This window comes from Stenella coeruleoalba (assembly GCF_951394435.1).
Source record: "Stenella coeruleoalba genome assembly, chromosome: 18".
Classification (NCBI taxonomy): domain Eukaryota; kingdom Metazoa; phylum Chordata; class Mammalia; order Artiodactyla; family Delphinidae; genus Stenella; species Stenella coeruleoalba.
This window is the reverse complement of record NC_137164.1, coordinates 45,899,518-45,917,522: the sequence shown is the minus strand read 5'-3', so window position 1 is coordinate 45,917,522 and position 18,005 is coordinate 45,899,518. Positions and strand designations below refer to the sequence as shown.

At 36.7% G+C, this 18,005-nt stretch overlaps 1 protein-coding gene across 3 annotated transcripts in view; it reads right to left on the bottom strand.

The window, feature by feature from the left end:
* Positions 1 to 28: 28 nt before the first annotated feature.
* BORA (BORA aurora kinase A activator) overlaps positions 29 to 18,005 on the bottom strand; it is a 26,368-nt gene continuing 8,391 nt past the window's right edge. For all 3 annotated transcript variants that reach the window (XM_079902974.1, XM_079902976.1, XM_079902975.1), the window contains exons 5-12: positions 16,147 to 16,228; positions 11,968 to 12,033; positions 11,143 to 11,199; positions 10,504 to 10,730; positions 9,463 to 9,595; positions 6,997 to 7,607; positions 2,784 to 2,915; positions 29 to 1,492 (exon numbers count right to left, since the gene is read on the bottom strand). In XM_079902974.1, coding sequence (XP_079759100.1) covers positions 1,427 to 1,492; positions 2,784 to 2,915; positions 6,997 to 7,607; positions 9,463 to 9,595; positions 10,504 to 10,730; positions 11,143 to 11,199; positions 11,968 to 12,033; positions 16,147 to 16,228 — 1,374 coding nt within the window. In that variant the 3' untranslated portion in view covers positions 29 to 1,426. The remainder of the gene's footprint in view (positions 1,493 to 2,783; positions 2,916 to 6,996; positions 7,608 to 9,462; positions 9,596 to 10,503; positions 10,731 to 11,142; positions 11,200 to 11,967; positions 12,034 to 16,146; positions 16,229 to 18,005) is intronic.

Below are 18,005 nucleotides of genomic sequence, written 5' to 3'. Positions count from 1 at the left end.
TCGCAATGGGAGAGGCCACAACAGTGAGAGGCCTGCATACCGAAAAAAAAAAAAAAAAAAACCCTGTTTGGTAAGGACTATTATCCCCATTTAACCCGTGGGAGATTGATGGTTTATGCCTATTTTGGGTCATAAGTGACAGAGGAGGATTTGAATCCAAGTTACAATCACAACTTTGTTGTTTCTTGAGTTTTGCTATTAAAAAAAACACAGCCAGGGAAGCACCTACCCTTAGGATCTAGAATTCCTCTTATGTACAATTGTTTTAAGCTCCTATTAATTCTAAAGCCTGTGATTAAGGACTCAGCCTCCTAATGCACTAATCTTTAGCAATGGACCTAGTGGCTAATGGCTTTAATGTTTAGTGTACAGAGGGGAGAGGATGAGCCAGGTACGTAGCAAGAAATAAGTCTTGCAGGTTGGCAGGAAGTTTACAAGTTGCAGAAAAGTAAGGAAGGACGTGACACAATGAGAGTATGTCTTTATTTCCTAGGGCTACGTATGAATTATTCCCTCCTGAATGAGACAGTTTTTAAAAGGTAATTTGTAAAATACGAGTATACATTCTCCCAAGGTAAAGAATATTTTCCCTCCAAATTATATACCCATTCTACTCCCAACATGAATATGTTTGTTTAATTTTAAAAATTTAGTTACATGTCTGTCCAACCCTAGCTTCATAAGCCTAAAACTCTATGGGAAACCCCCCCCCACCCAGTTTTTCCTGGTTCTCCTGTGTTCTTAACTAACTCCTCTCCATACAAAGGATGTTCCCTACCCTAGGGATGGAGATACATTCTGGGCATCCCACATTAACCCCACTAATAATAACACATGAAGATCTACACTTTTTAGACCAGTTATCACTGGAACTAAGCATTTCTACACTGAAATGAACAAACAGCTCAAGCATGAAAAGTGTTGGAAACCTGCTTAACCTCCTTTCTACTTCTTCGATTAAGTTTCCTTTCTAACTCACATTTATTTCTTTCACCAAGGTTATAAATTTGAATTCATCTGTATATTCACATACTTTTAAGTAAAATAAAACATAGCACCTTCACAGTTCCACATGTTCCCAGAACTTCTGCTAAATTCAGTGCTGTCAGTAAAGTGACCCTGTAGGGCAGGAGCAAAGTTATCACTCGAGTTTTTTGTTAAACAAACATATCACTCAAGGTCAGTACAAAAATATTTATTGCTAAAAGCTGAACTTGTACTTCAGTAACTTCTTTGAAAGTTCCAGGAGCTTTTCTGTTGTCACTAAATTAAGCCCTTGGTTTTTCACATTAAGGAGGGAAAGAAAAAAAGCTCAGCATGTTAGTTGAAGCAGTTTCTTCCCCATCACGATCACATTATGGATCCCATGCATGAAAAATATGTGAGGAGCTGTCCAGTTAGAGGCTTTGGTTCTGAGACAGGTGCTCTACGGGCTGCTGCATTGAGGCCGATTTGCAATTTTCATCCAACACCTTTGCATTGAGTGGTCTTGCTGTGAAAAAGAAAATACCTTATTTTCAGTTTAAATAGGACCATTCAAGGATACAACAATTATGTGAAATGTTTTTAAAACCGAGATGCAAACTTCCTATGCACTCTAAAGGGACAGTGAAGATACATTTTGTTACAAATCAGTATTCTGTATCATAAAAGTACTTCCTGTATCTTAATGCTTGCTTGCTTTTAAATGGACAACTACAATCCCACCTCATGACAAAACGGAGGAAAGGTAAAATAATGTGGCCTCCGTATTAAATTTGAATATTCGTTTGGAGAGTTATGTTTAGTTGCACACTTGATATTTATTGTTTATTAATAAACTGGCACATAAAAATCAAAAATTCTCCTGATCAGTGCCTAAAATTATGATGGGATTCTTCAAATCTGAATACAGTTGTCCTTCAGTATCCATGGGGGATTGGTTCCAGGACCCCCAAGGATACCCAAATCCATGGATACTCAAGTCCCTTATATGAAATGGCATAGTATTTACATATATTTTAAGTCATCTCTAGATTACTTATAATACCCAATACAGTGTAAATACTATGTAAATAGTTGCAAATACAACATAAGTTCTATGTAAATAGTTGCTGGCACATGGCAAATTCAAGTGTTGCTTTTGGAACTCTGGATTTTGGGGTTTTTTTTGCCCTGAATATTTTTGATCTGAGGTTGGTTGAATCCATGGATGTGGAACTCACCAACCATATACAGACATATCCATCCTATCTGGAGGTTCAGTAAGTGTTCACTTCAACAGTATACTTTTGTATAAATACTCAGTTTTTTAGATACACATGTGTTATCTCTAAAGGCTTGGATTTTAAGAAAAGAACCCTTACCTTTGTTTGAGTGCTCGTAACTGATGTGTAAAATCTCTCAGTTGTACTATTTCCCTCTCTAGTAATCAAGATGCTTTTTTTAGTTTAGCTTTGAGCTAATATTAGAGGCAAAACCCTCCACCTCCCTCCTATTGGGCACCCTCTGCTGTTCCCCTTTTCGCTTAAAGGAACTGATTTCAAGCCCCATTTCCAGAGCAGCGCTAGCTCTCCTTCCCCCACCTCTTCTCTTATGCTCCCTCATAGCAGAAGAGGTAGGAAAATAAAGTTTTGAAGCACTTTCTCCTGCTATTAAATGAACTGAAGACAGGATGAGGCATCAACAGATAGCAATTAACGAGATTTTACACAAAACGGGAAAAAAATAGGCTGAAAACAGTCACATTTAGTAAATACTTAAAAAACTACAACCATATCAAGCTTTCTCTGTTTTTTCCATACCTTTATATTAAAAACTTGAGATTTATTCTCGACTTCCAAGGTTTGTGCATCACTTTCTTTGCAGTAACTTTCTGCTCCAACCGTATCCATAATATTGCTTCCACAATTCTGTGTATTATAGCCACTATCCATCTGACAGGAATGAGAGGGAGAGAGAGAAAAAAAACCACCACAGGTAACATTGCAAAGTGTAATTCACTTGACCACAAAATTTATTTTGAGGAACTTTTATGTTTAAATAAGTAAATTTATTTTAAAATATTTATATAAAATATATATATGTAAGATTTGGCTTATGTAATTATATATAAAGACAGTATTTTAAAACATTTAAATGAATCACTATATACTATTATTCACAACTGAATGATACAATTTAATATTGTATTAATACAATTTAATATTGATCATACTGAATGAATTTAAAAAGTAATAAACATAAAATTGCTTGTTCTTCAAAGTAGTTACTACAATTCCTTCTAATAAAACATATCTTGTAATTTTCTTTATTTTTTTAAAATTCTAGGTTATTTTATTTTATTTTATTTATTTTTTGGCTGCGCCACGCAGCATATGGGATCTTAGTTCCCTGACCAGGGATCAAACCCGCTCCCCCTGCAGTGGAAGCACAGAGTCTTAACCACTGGACCACCAGGGAAGTCCCTGTAATTTTCTTGAAAGTCAGTGTACAAACCACTAAGAACATACTTCCCTGTTACTTTGTGCTCACACCCAGTAGATGAAAATGAAGATTACAATCAACTTCTTCCAACTCATTTACCAAGCTTGTCTTAAATGGCTTACTTGCATCTCTAAATAAAATTTACCTAAATGGCAAGCTACCTTTAAGAGGATTCAAAACAATACACATTTTTTAAAAGGTGGCTTACATTATACTCATACCCATCACTGAAATAAAAATCTTACCTTCATAATAATACCACGTACATAATGGCTCTAGATGTTAGCTCAGCTTTTCATTTTAATTAAAATTACAGCATTCTACAACACACTGTTACAGCCCAAAAGAGCAAAAGAAAAAAAGGGACTAGCAAACTTCAGTTTTGGTACAAATATGACAAATATTTATTTCATGAGGGCCTAAAAAAAGCACCAGCCCTGTACGGCGCTCCATGTAATATTCTTATTTTCTCCTTGCAGCACCCTATTAACTTCACAAATGAGGCTAAGGCTCAGAAAGGGTAACTTTCACAGTGTCGGAATGAGATGACGAAGAGCTGAGGCCCCACTGCCCCTGTCCACTCACTGCACACTCCACACTTAACGTGCACAGTGACAAACACCAAACACAACCCACAATGCAGTCATCTTGCACTTACGCCCTTTTATGCAAATTATGATCAGCGAAAGAAAGACTACATTTGCCCCCAACACAAACATAAGAATAGCCTAGAAAGTGCATTCTATCATCATCTTAAGAAAAATGTTTCCAGTTTTCGGGAATGGATGCATATTTGTTTACTCCTGGGAGTGACGTTCCATTTGAACAAAACCCTTGTGGTGCAGGGAGTACGGTACACAAGGAGTCTGTCCCACTCTCTAGGAAGAGAAGGACCATGGTGCCCCTAACATAACATGGTGGCTTACCACACTGGCTCCCATCCAGACCACTACTAATGTCAGTGCCTACTATGTGCCAACCAGACAACACAGGTCATCTCGTTAACCGCCACAGGCGTCAAGGGAGACAACATGGTATTCCAAACTCTGGAAAGCCAATGTGACTGAAACAGAGAAGGAAGGGAAACAAAATGAGGCTGGAGAGTAAGGGAAAGGCCAGACCATGCAATGCTTTGCCAGCCACTCTACAGATTTTTAAATTAACACCAAAAGCAAAACAAACAAAAGAGTTACAAATTTAAGATTAAGATGCAGAAATAAAAACTCAATGGAAGGGTTATTGTATGAAGTTGACCAAATTTCCCAAAAATTAGAACAAAAGGGAGTTAAAAAAAACTGTGAAAAGTTTTTAAATTGGAGAATCAAAAGGAGTTCCAAAGAATGGTGAAAACAAGAGGAGAAATCTAAGATATTATTCAAGAAAAGATCCAAGAAGTGAAGGGCATGAGTTTACAGATCATAAGGGCCCTCTGAGTGCCCAGTACAACTGATGAAAAGGAACCCATACCAAATAATCACTGAAATTTCAGGATCCTTTACTCCAGAAAGGGATAAAAAGAGACCATATGCAAAAGATTAAGTATTAAAATGGTTTCAGATCTCTCACCAGCAACACTGAAAACAGAATCAACGAAACAAAGTCTGAAGGAAAATTATTTCCAAACTCAAATGTGAGAGAATAAAGAACATGTGATCAGACGTGCAGTATCTTGAAAAAGGTACTCTTTCTCAGAAAGCTACTAGAAAATGTGTTCCAGTCAAGTGAGAAGTAAACCAGGAAACAGAAGAACGGGGTACAGAACATGCGAGAGGTTAAGGGAATTCTCAGGATGATGAAGGGATATTCCAGGAATACAGCTGTGTACAATGCTTGGAGGCCAACCCGTCACAGTAAAGCAAGTCAAAAGGCCCTGGGAAAATGTGACTGTCTTTGAATGTTTGGAGCTACCCCTGTGGTAGGAAAGAATGTATAGAAAACATTTTTAAACTACAAAATGTTCTGCAAACAGTACACGTTATTATGATATGACCCAAAGGATAAAACTGAAACTGACTGATAGATACCACAGACAGAACCATAGTTCAGCTCGCTAGGGAAGAGGCTTGTAAATGGTGAGAGAAGTCCTCTAAGATGGGCTGGGATACCCCTGCAGGTACTCAGGCAGGGAGTGATGGCAACTTATAATGAGACAGGCTTCCAAGGGGTAGGTGGACTGGATGATTAATGTGTATTTCCATCTAAGTATTCTATAATGCTGCTATAGATGCTCTGAAAAAAAGAGGCAGTAAGAAAAAAGGAGAGCAAAAAAGTTAACAATACCTTTAAGGCTAAGTTTGACTGGATGCGCTTCTTTACTTAGGAACCAAATTTAGAAGCTGGAATATGTAAAAGCGATTCTAGTGTATTTTTTTGAGCAACAATCCTAGAAGTCAGGATAGGCAGCATAGGCATAAAATATGAGCAAAAGATTATATGTAATTTGGGATCATTTAAAATCCCTCCATGAGTTTTACACTTCAGCATGTCAAAACAGAGAGCACTAAAGCATTATAGAGTTGTTGTGAGAATTAGATGAATTAGTATCTATAAAGAGGTTAGAAGAGTGTCTGGCACACTGGAAGACTGTGTAGTATTAACTATTACTATGGGTCAGTATAAACTTGGATTAAAGAACATGGAATCCAGACTGCCAGGATTTGAATCTTTTGACTCCAACACTTGCTAGCTATACAGGCAATTGACCGAACCTCTCTGACTCTCGGTTTCCTCATCTGTAAAATGTGGATGATGGTATACCTATTTCACAGGACCGTTGTGAAGATTAAACAAATTAACATGTGTAAAGTACTTGGAATAATGCCTGACATATTGTAAGAGCTACATAAGTGTTAGATATTGTTACTATGAAATGGCAGGTAGAATTGCCTTTCTAGTTCAAAGTTCTTTCAAAACTCTCAACTCAAAGAATATGACAGTTAGTGGAACAAATGTCTTTCTGAAAGTAAGTGCTAGCTGTGAAGTGTATTTGTCAAATGAATCATGCTTTCCTGTTGCCAGATGTTGCAAAATTGGAAATGTATGATTACATGAAAAATGGCGGTTACAAATCACATTTTTTTTAAAGTCCAAAAGAAATATACATAAAAGTGCTCTAAACTGCTTTTCCTAAATTATATAAAGGAAAAACCAAAACTACTGTATTTTTAGAATACAAACACTACACCAAAAACTGAATTCTTTGGGAACTAGCTCCACAGGAAAGAGAGGTGAACCCTGAGAAGTTGCCAGATTCTAGCAGTTTGTAAAAACAGAGCAGCTTGATTTCTTTTCTGCTCTCTTATTTTCCTACTCCAAATAAATATCAGTGAATGTGAATATTAAATATATGCATCATCAGTCCAAGTTAAAAGAACTAACCCTCTTGATATCACTTAGTACTGATTAAAAATACATATGTAATGCTGTTAAGTCTCACATACAACCCATTTTCTTTCTCACTATAATCTTACAAAAGAAAGGATGAAGAACAAGGGACCAAGGAAAGGACTCTAGAATATTCAAATACCTTACCTGAATGTTACTGCTTTCACAAGGAATGACACTGCTTTCTGCGAGAGGTGACATGCACATGTGAGAGTTTTCAATACTGAAGGCGATCCCACTCACAAAGTCAGTCATGGGTAAACTCCTATTATCAACGGGCTCCTTAATCCAAGTGGTCTCATCTGCTATCTCTATGGGATCGACCATATCCACAGTGTTATTCTCCTTCTCACTTTCCACATCCTGAAGCAGTGCCAATTCTTTCTCAGAAGCACCGGACTGGTTCTGGGTAATAGACATGGCGGTCACTACCAAGTGCGCGCCATGTGGACAAGTGTCACCATCCAACTGCGGCAGGTGGACTCCAGCCGTGCCCATGGCTAGGGAGGAGGCGTCTGTGGAAGGAACATCTGCCTTGTCTCCTTCATCTTCGCTGTGAGCCTCGAGAGTAAAAGGTACCCGAATCAGTGAGGGCCGATACTTAGCACCCCCTGTACACATCTCAAGTCTCATAGGAGACCAATTTTTAATTGGTGAGCAGCCATCTATATAAGGACTTCTGATACACGGATTGGTAATTCCATTAGAATTTGTTCCAGACGAAGCATCAGGAGAATGGAAAGTTAACTTCCTTTGCTCTAAAAGATTGGGAGTGGAAAAAAAAAGATTGGGAAGGAAAAATCACATCATGAAAACATGGACATGGGAAAGCCATTACTAAATGGTCATCAACATGTTTCATGCCAGAAAAACTGGATTTCTCTAACAGTGGTGTTGTTTCCTGAAGTGAAATTTTGGTGTTAAAAATAATAGCACAAATGAATGTGTATCCATAAACAGGGTGAGGCTCTTCAAAATATAATTCCTCTGGCAAATATCCTCAAGCATATTGCTACTATAACAATGTTGTTCACATCCAAGATAATAGAACAAACCAGCTGATAGCTGCAAATTAACAGCTGTACCTGGTAAATGAAATATGTAATAATCTATTTCTGTTTATGTAAAATACTATAAGCAACATTAAAAGGCAAACAAAAAACTGCAAAATAATATTTGCGACAATAAAGAGCTTAACAATGGTAAACAAAATGATCAAAATGCCTTAAAAGTTAATAATTTTTATAGCTTCGTTAGCTTAATAAAAACAAAAGTTTAAAAAAATGGGCAAAAGCATATAAACAATCCTCCCAATGGTAAATGAACATATGAAGTGTTTGGTCACACAAATAATGAAAAATATGGAAATTAAAGCAATGAGAGACCATTTGTTCAACAAAAACACTGAAGTCTGAACTAATAATCCCCCCAAACAAATGACCCATAAACATTTGGAAAAAGTTCAACATTGTAATAACCAAAGACAAGAAAATTAAAGCAGTAAGAGACCTTTTTGTAATGTACCAAATTAACAAACATCAAAAAGGATGGTAAGACCAGTGTTGCTAGATGGGGAAAAAGATGACTTTTCACACACCACTGATGAAAATTTCAATTGGTACAACTTCTTATGAAGAAAATTTGATAAAATTCCTCAAGAGCCTTAAAAACAGTCATCCCCTTTCACCAAATAATTCCACTTCTGAGAATTTAACCTAAAGAAATAAATATGTACAATACACTGTACATACAAGAAAAAAAAAGAAATAATTTAAATGTTTATCAATGATTGAAAACAAAAGATACATCTGTGAAATGGAATATCATATAGTGATTCAGAATCATGGTTTCAAACAATAATAAATGACTTGAATGACCTACGAAAATACTCCTAATAGAATGCTTTGTGAAAAAAGCAGGATATAGAACTGTGTGTGTGTGTGTGTGTGTGTGTGTGTGTGTGTTCATATATGTATGAAGATATATACACACATACACATGTACATATATAAAAGGAAGACTAACAAAAATAGTTTTCAGTTTTCCAATTTTATTTACTATGAATAGGTTTTGTAAACTATGAATAATTTTCAAGAAGTGCTATAATTTTTTTCAAGGAAAAACTGACATATTGCAAAGAAAAATATGTAAATTCTCACACACTACCTAAAAACTTTACTCAAACAAATATATCTTTACACAATATCAATATGAATATCTGATTACCAAAGTCTGAACCTACACACTGGAAGGCATACCGAAACCAACTTATCTCTACGACAGCTATCTTTCTTTGATTCTGCTCATAAGATGTTTGGTATAAATACTGCTAGTCAAATTACCTGTATCTGACATGAGAGCAGAACTTTGCTGAGAATTTCAGTCTTTGAAAGTAAATTGTTCCTTTTGTAAAAAAAAAAAAAAAGTAAAAAAAAAAAAAAAAGTAAATTGTTCCTTTTGTAAAAAAAAAAAAAAAAAAATCCAAGTTTCTAAATTTTAAAAGGGTGAGTGGTCATTTGGAGCTCTGTAGTTAGAACAAGCTAGAAAGAGACTTTTTAATAACAAATATTGACAATATAAAATTTTAATTGGGGGTTGTATTACAAGACATACCTGAGAGTGGTGTCTTTCCTATTTGAAATGCAATTGGTGAGAAAGTGGGTGAAGAAATAGGTGAAGGACTGGTTATGCTTCCCAAACTGTATTTTTTTGCACTACCCTGAATAGGGCTAGAAGAAAACTGCCCCTGTGATAAAAATAAATAAATAAAATTAAACGGTTCTCTTCCTTAGCTCTGTTACACCAAGTGCTATTTATCTTTATTTTTGAAACACATTCATAAACTAGGTTGTATAACTTTGGTTATTCACGAGAAAGCAAGATGCCACCTTTGCTTTGTGGCAGAAGGCAAGACACCAAAAGGCAGGCCCACAGACACACGAAAAAAACTTATGGTTACCAAAGGGGAAGGTGGGGAGGGATAAATTAGGAGTTTGAGATTAACATATACACACTACTACATATAAAATAGATAATCAACAAGGATCTACTGTATAGCACAGGGAACTCTACTCAGTATTTTGTAATAACCTATAAGGGATAAGAATCTGAAAAAACCATATATACGGATGTATAACTGAATCGCTTTGCTGTACACTTGAAACTAATAAAACACTGTAAGTCAACTATACTTTAATAAGAAAAAAAAGGTAAAACAACAACAACAAAAAAAAAACACGCCAAAAGACAAGGCATCTTGTAACAAGGATAGTTAAGAAGACTGTTCCAAAAATTCTGAAATAGAATATACTAGAGAAGATAAAATATAAATGCACCGTATTTACACAAACCAAGTAGCAGTTTATGAAAATTTTTAAGTTAGTCCACTAACACCAATCTAGTTGTGTTATACTGAAACTCTTCCGTAATTCAGTAAGTACCTTACCCTGAAATTCCTCGAGACTCATTTACCTCTAAATACAAAATTGGAGAGTCTGACAAAAAGCATTCCTATACCTAATGACAAAATGTGAACTAGGCTAATCCACATGAAATATAAAACCCAAAAGACAATCATTCCTTTTGACAGCAGTAGAAGCATCTAGGTCCAAGATGCCTATAGCCAACCAACCAGCCACTTGGCCCACTTCTTACCGAACTCGGGGTCTGCACAGGGCTCCTACACTGCACAGGAGATAGATCTATTGAATAAAAAACCTCAAGTGATGCTTGAACACCACTACGAGGACTTCTGGGAGAAGCTGGAGGTAAGGAGTCAGAGATACTTCCGTTGCCATCTAAAAATAGCTTTCTTCTGAGGGATGAAGAACTGAGGTTTCCGGGAGATTGATCTGCAAATTCATCAGCTCTAAAATAGTCACCTATATTTAATATTAACAGAATAAAAGGCAGAGCTAGTCATTTGGAAGAGCAATTATATTTCAGTTGTCTGATGTTTTAAAAACCAGTCTCTATGTTTGAACTGTTTTCCAAAAAGAGGGCAAAGTTTAACTGCACAGGTGCTGCTTGAAATCTGAAACGATTCCTTCTTTTTTTAGTGCCTCATTATTAGTATGGGTAGTGCCAATAAGATGTATTCATGAATAGTTTATGTCTATAGTTAAGTTCACTATGATAAAAAGGCTAATTCAGGCCATATTAAAGAAAAATGAGAAATTTCAGGCTTCCCCACTTCTTTAGAGGAGGCATTGCCACAGATTCCCACTTACAAAAGCCATTAAAACAAAACCTTTTATTTAAGTTATTAAAGGTTTAAACAAATACAATACTTACCTAATACCTTTTCTAAATTAAAATCCACAGGAAGAGACAGCAATGTCTGGCAAGCAGCTGGAAGCAAGCAGATAAACACAAACATGGTTAAATCAATGCAAGTGTATCCCATGCAGTTTAGCATGTGCTTCCCCATCAACCATCTCCCCATGATGCTCCAGACAAACTGAATTATTTACTTTACGCATCCCATTCCATAACATGCCACCTTCCTGTTTCCCACACTTTCCAGCACTGATGTAAACCTGTTAATGGTAAAAGATAACTTCTGGTTGTGCTGCTGGCACTTGTATCAGAAAAGAAGCCAGCCTGGGTTTCCCTGGTGGCACAGTGGTTGAGAGTCCGCCTGCCGATGCAGGGGACACAGGTTCGTGCCCCGGTCCGGGAAGATCCCACATGCCACGGAGCGGCTGGGCCCGTGAGCCATGGCCGCTAAGCCTGCGCGTCCGGAGCCTGTGCTCCACAACGGGAGAGGCCACCACAGTGAGAGGCCCGCATGCCGCAAAAAAAAAAAAAAAAAGAAGCCAGCCTATATATATTTGGGGATAGATTTCCCAATATTAACAAATTTTCAAAAGAATGCCTTCCAAAACCAAAATTCGATTCACATGATTTGAATCACAAAATAACACACTATTGCCACTTCTCAAACATGGATGGATATATCTATTCTAATTGTTTCTCAAGGTCAGCTCTCATATAGCTTATTCATAAAAAGTAAACAACTTCAATTCCAGAGTGAAGTGTTATCACATGTACTGAAATTAACATCAAATGTCGCTTAATATGGAACATACTTCTTTTCCAATTTACATTCATACTCACCATTGCTTGTCTCAGAATGTACGGTCAGCTTTCTTCCAATTGGAGATTCATTATTGACGTTAATACCTGTAAAACATTCTAAGTGAAAAATCTTACATTTTCTGTTCATTTACTTTAGGGTTACTCTTTCCAGAGTAAAAAAATGAAGTGTGGAAACTTTTACATTTAAAAAATAAATGTAATGTATATAACTTGGCATGTTTCTGCTAAGTTTGTTTGTTTTTTTATTGATTGATTGATTGTCAACTTCGAGGAAGCATAAGGATAAGACTTAAGGATTACCACAGCAAGTAAGGCGGCACCAAGAGATGCTTTTTAGGGAAAGCAGCGGTGCTCTACATGACGTCAACCTTTAAAGGTTGGGGACACACGTTAGTCAACGTCAATGTCCTCAAACAGATCCTCTGTTGCTTGATGCTTTTCCAAAATGGAAATAGATAAATTGTTGGAATTAAAGCACCAGGCCATTCTGAAAGAAACTGAAATTTGATCAATAAAACCGTGCTCAGTTTTCTTTTTTTCGCCAAGAGGAGTCAAAAATATGGGTGCAAATAATTTTTTTAAAAATCTGAAGTTAATGACTAATATTAAGCTTCTTAACTTGAAAAAGCACCAGGTAGTAAATAAATGGGTGAAAAAATAGAATTCTAGATTCAAATGCCTTCTCTGCTGTAGGCAGTGTGACCTTCTAGAAGGCAAATGCAACCAAGGCACTCTGCTGCGAAAACCCTGTAATGTCCTTGGTCTTTAGGCTGGAGTCCAAACACCTTAATGGTGTAAATAAAGCCCTTCCAAAACCTTGTCTCTGTCTCTAGCACAGCTGTCCTCCAACCGAACATTATCTGAATACCTTAAAAAACAAACAGGTTCTCTCTCTCACCTCTAGGTATTTCTAATATTCTTTCCTCTCTGACTTTTCTGCCCTATTCCCCGAGTCCGGCTAACTCAAGTCTCAGCTTAAACTGTGTCTTCCATCTAGACAGGATTATTCTCACACCACTTTTCAACTGTATTGCAAGTGTTTTCTTGGTTGTTTCCTCTAAAAGGACTTCATAGATAACTTTAAGACCACAATCAAATGAGGAAAAATGGATGGATTTGATTACACCAAAATAAGAATTTCTAGGCAACCAAAGACATCAAAACAAAAGTAGCACATATGTGACTGGAGATGACATGTGAAATGTTTAGAACTAAGATAACTACAAATGTAACTACAAGGTATCTTAGAAATTCAAAGGAAAAAGAAAGAGACAACAACTCCAATAGGAAGGAATTAGAAATAGGCATTTTACAAGAGAGGAAATAAAAAGGCTGTTAATATATGAGAAATGAAAATTAAAACCATCATTTAGAATGTCAAACAACCCATGAGAAAGGCAAAAATGTGAAAGCCACGTACTGGCAGGGATGTGGGGATATGGGAACCCTAGGCACTGCGGGTGGCTGTGCAGACTGTACAGTCGTTCTGGCGAGCAGCCTGGCGCCGCACAGTCAAATCAGAAAACATGTAGCCTATAACTCAGAAATCCTCAGCCTATGTATAGTTCCCAGAGAAATTCTCGTTCAAGTCCATAAATAAAAATGCAATGGGTAGTACAGTCATTGAAGCACCTTGCTGCATAAATTGCTACATAAAAATTGACAGCATAAGCTAATGTGTACAAACAAAATCATTGTTCCCCCGACTCACCATTGTCTTTGTTATTCTTCAGGTAAATAACACTGAGCACTTACCATGTGCTAGGTACATGATCTTCGAAGTATTATCTCATTTCATCATTTCATAGGGAAGGAGAGTGAGGCACAGGAAAGCTAAGTAGTTCACACAGCTACTAAGCTAAACTGGGCATGACTCAAACCCAGACGGCATTACTCTAGAGTGAGGGTCAGCAAATGATAGCTCACGAGACAAATCGGGCTGGTTGCCTATTTTTGTAAATAAAGTTTTACTGGAACACACCCACACTCGTTCATTACGTATCATCAGGGATACACTTTCATGGTAAAGCAGTAGAGTTGACTGGTTGCAACAGAAACTGTATGGTCTGCAAAGCCTAAAATATTTAATATTTGGTCCTTTACAGATAGAGGTTGCCAATCTCTACTCTAAGGTAGTGTTTTCCAGAACTTTTTCTGTGATGATGGAAATGTTCCATATCTGTGCGGGACGATATGGTCACCACTACGTGCGGCTACTGAGCACGTGAAATGTGCATGTATGAGCAGGAAACTAAAATTTCAATTTTAATTTATTTAAATGTAAATAGCCACATGTGGCTAGTGGCTACCGTATGTCAAGAACTGTAAAGGGTCTGACAGGTTAGTGTGTCAACGTTGCATAGATGCTGGCTGAAGAAAGGAGGCTTCGGGTCACAGACAAAGGGACTTCATTATTCTCAGCACAGGAGGCAACATGAGCTTCATGTTCATGTCAGCTCCCTTTGCCCCCTCAGTCCCAAGGAAGGGACATGAAAGAGCCCAGGTGGATACAGCACACACAGAGGGTCTGTGCCCCAGCTGAGGAACGCTAAGCACGGGAAATCCCATTCTTTATAAGCTGCAAGCAAACCTGCCCCAGAGGGAGACGTTACCATTACTGTACTAGACAGCCAAACAAACCTACCCTCTGCTCCAGAGGGATACTCCATCTCTGTTTTCCAAGGATGTTCACAATACAAACATCCTTGAAAAAACAGCCTGGATCAAAACCTGTCCGTGGCGCTCTTCATGAGATGTATAGAAATGCGAGACCCACAGAGAACTGAACTATCTCCCAACACCACTGTAGACAGCACAGGCCTGCGCACCCCCTTCCACCCCCGCCAATTAACCACTGTACTCTGTCATCACGGGCTTGATGAGCACACCAAAGAGGCTGTATGTAGTATTTTTAGCATCTTGCTGATCTGCCTCACTTTAAAACAGGTTACCTCGAATATAAAATGATGTTATAAAAAAGATCACATAACAAGGTTGATTCACCTGTTCAAAAATCCAACATTAAAACACTGGGGGGAAGAAACCTACCATCTATGAATACATCACCTTGGATACAGAATTTTAGAGCTGGGAAGCATGTTATCACACAACCATCTAGTTTAACCCCTTGATTTTACAAGTGAAAAACTGAGGCCTAAAGAGATTGAAAAAGTTGATCAAGGTCACCCCTTCTGGTTTATAATACAGAAGGTCTACAGCCCAGGTCTCCATCCACTACTGCATGCCACCTTTAGTTTGCAACGATTCAGAATCTGAACTGAGAAATGCATACTTTTAAATCCAGGTTCTGCCACCTTATCATATCTGTAACCTGGGACAAGTGCTCTAACCTTTCTAAATCTAGATTTTCTCACTTATAAAATGAGACCAATAATAGCATCTACTTCATATGAGCTGTTGTAAGGAATACTGAAAGCACTTAACACTGTCTGGACACATGAAAAGTGCTTAATCCATTTTTTCTGTATTGTGTTTTTGATAAAGAATGGAACAAATATTCCCTGTTATACTGAGAGCATAATTAATGTATGCTATACAGAAGAGCGGGCAATTCCACTGAAATGAGGGATGCATATAAACAAGTAATACTTGAACATTGCTCACAGCTCAAAGGGCAGTGAGAGCAAATATAAGATAACCACTTCCTAGAGGTAGAAAAATATTTGAAAGATTACTGGCTTGCTCTTCAACTTCCTTTTTAATTTTGCAGATAATCAGCTGTATTACACTGTCCCAGAGGTCCTATAAATGCCCATCCTTCCTCTACTATTATAAGAAACCAGGAAATTAGCAAAAAGCAAAAGCAATTTAAGGATTTCATTTAAAAAAATTAACCTTCAAAATCACTGCAAAAATTAACAATTCAGCTCTATATTCAATACCAACTATTTCTGCATCTACAGATCCTCTATAACCATCATTATAACTGATATTCACAATGGTTATGAAGAAAAAGTTAAATTCAAAATAGAATGGCCAAGAAAAAAAAGAATTTAGTAAATTTTAGTCAAGTTTTGAATCCTAACTCTTAAATAGTTAAATCCTCTGGTATCCAGAAATTTAATTTATAGCAAGCTTCCTACCAAAGCAGATAAACTGACACTCACTATATGTTGTTTTACATTCATTGCTTTTTATTTTTATGATTTTTATTCAGACAATTTTTAACACACTCACATTTACTGGAATCATATTCTGAAAGCTGCTTCCCTTCATGATCAGTCCAAGGAGAGGGTACGATGACATCCTTAGTGAAAAACTAGGAAAATTAAAGTCACAAAATTAGGCATATGAAATATGAAAAGGCAGCTGTGTTAAATAACCATCAAACATGTTACATACTGACTTTATAGTTATATTTTAAAATTTCATACTTAAAAGCACAAATGAGCAAAGGTAAAATGGAAGAAATTTAAAGTATATATAAAGAAAAATGTTAATACTTCAAATCAACCACTTAAATTTGCAAATTAAGCTAAGGTTATTAATCATAAAGGAAATATTTTTCATTTCTCCCCCAATTTTTTTGGACACGGGGAGAGGCTGACAAAAGGGAGGATGAAGAGGGAAGGAATAAATGGAGATAAATGTATACGTGTAAGCCGGTATCAATAGTGTGCTGGAGCTGGCTTGTCCTGACTCTCAAGATCTAATAATTAAAATTTCAGGAATTCTGTGTATCAGTTATCAAACAAAGCCAATATTAAAATTATGTAAACTTAAATAAACTATATTAAAAATAAAGGTAATAAAAACTCAAAATCATCATTTGCTAATTGTTTTAGTACATTTACCAACATCTATGCTCTTGAGGTTAATTATGTCTTTTGTGTCTGTGTGGTAGAATGCCTACATATAATGGTGTACTGCTACATTTCTTTCCCCATTCAGCGATGTCACATCACTAACTTGAAATTGGCCGTGGTTGGAGTATTTACACTATGGACAGCAGCAATCACTAAAACTCATACTCCTCCCACAGTCAGAGGGCCTGTTGTTAATTTACCAGCACACCACTGGCCAGTACACTCAAATGGAGATACAGCATTTGGATAAATGTGTTTCCTCTTTCATTCTGGATATAAAATTAATCAAGCCTAATACAGTAAGTAATACAGTATTTTCCCCTCCCGTCTCCATGTTTTGGAGGTAACTCAGAACATTTTCTTCATATTTTGCTATACCTATGACAAAGAACTAACTTCCTTGACTAAACTACCTATGAAAACATGAAGACAAGATGTTGAAAAAAGGAGGGGGGGAGGGGGAACAGAGATGATACAGACAATTCCCAGAAAAAAAGGAATATAAAAGACCCACAAACTCATGAAGCGAAGTATAAGTTCACTGAGAATGAAAGAGATACAAATCCGAATAACAAGATAAATTTTTAAAGTAATAAGATTAGCACAAATTAAGAAGTTTGATAATAGCCAATACTGCAGATATGAGAAAACAGGCAGTATCATAACGTTGCCGGGAGAATAAATTGGTACAACCTTTTGGGAAAACAATATGGCAAAATCTACCAAAAGCTGAAAGCACAAACCCTCTGACTTAGCAAGTTCACAAAGATATACGTACAAGTGTGTTCACTGCAGCATTACTTGTGATAGAAAAAACACTGAACACAACCTACACATCTGTCAATAGGGGCTGGATTAGGCTATGATACATTCATACAATGGAATACTATGTATGCTGTTTACTAATAACTGGTACGTGCTGATAATCAAAAAAAAATTCTAAGAAATTATTAAGCAAAAAAGTAAGAGGCAAAACAGTATAAAAATGATGATCCTACTTATGTGCAAATATTTAAAGGACATGTGCTATTATCACACATGTGATCACACGAATCTGAAAGTGTACTCAAGAAATTTTACAGTAATTACTTTTAAGGAGTGAGACAGGGAACAAAAGGCTCTTCATTTTCATTTTATATTTTTTCTTTGCAGTTTGTTTTTGTTTTTATTATGTGCATATATCTACTGTATTTCACATGCATATGTATGAATTTAATTTGTGGCTGATAC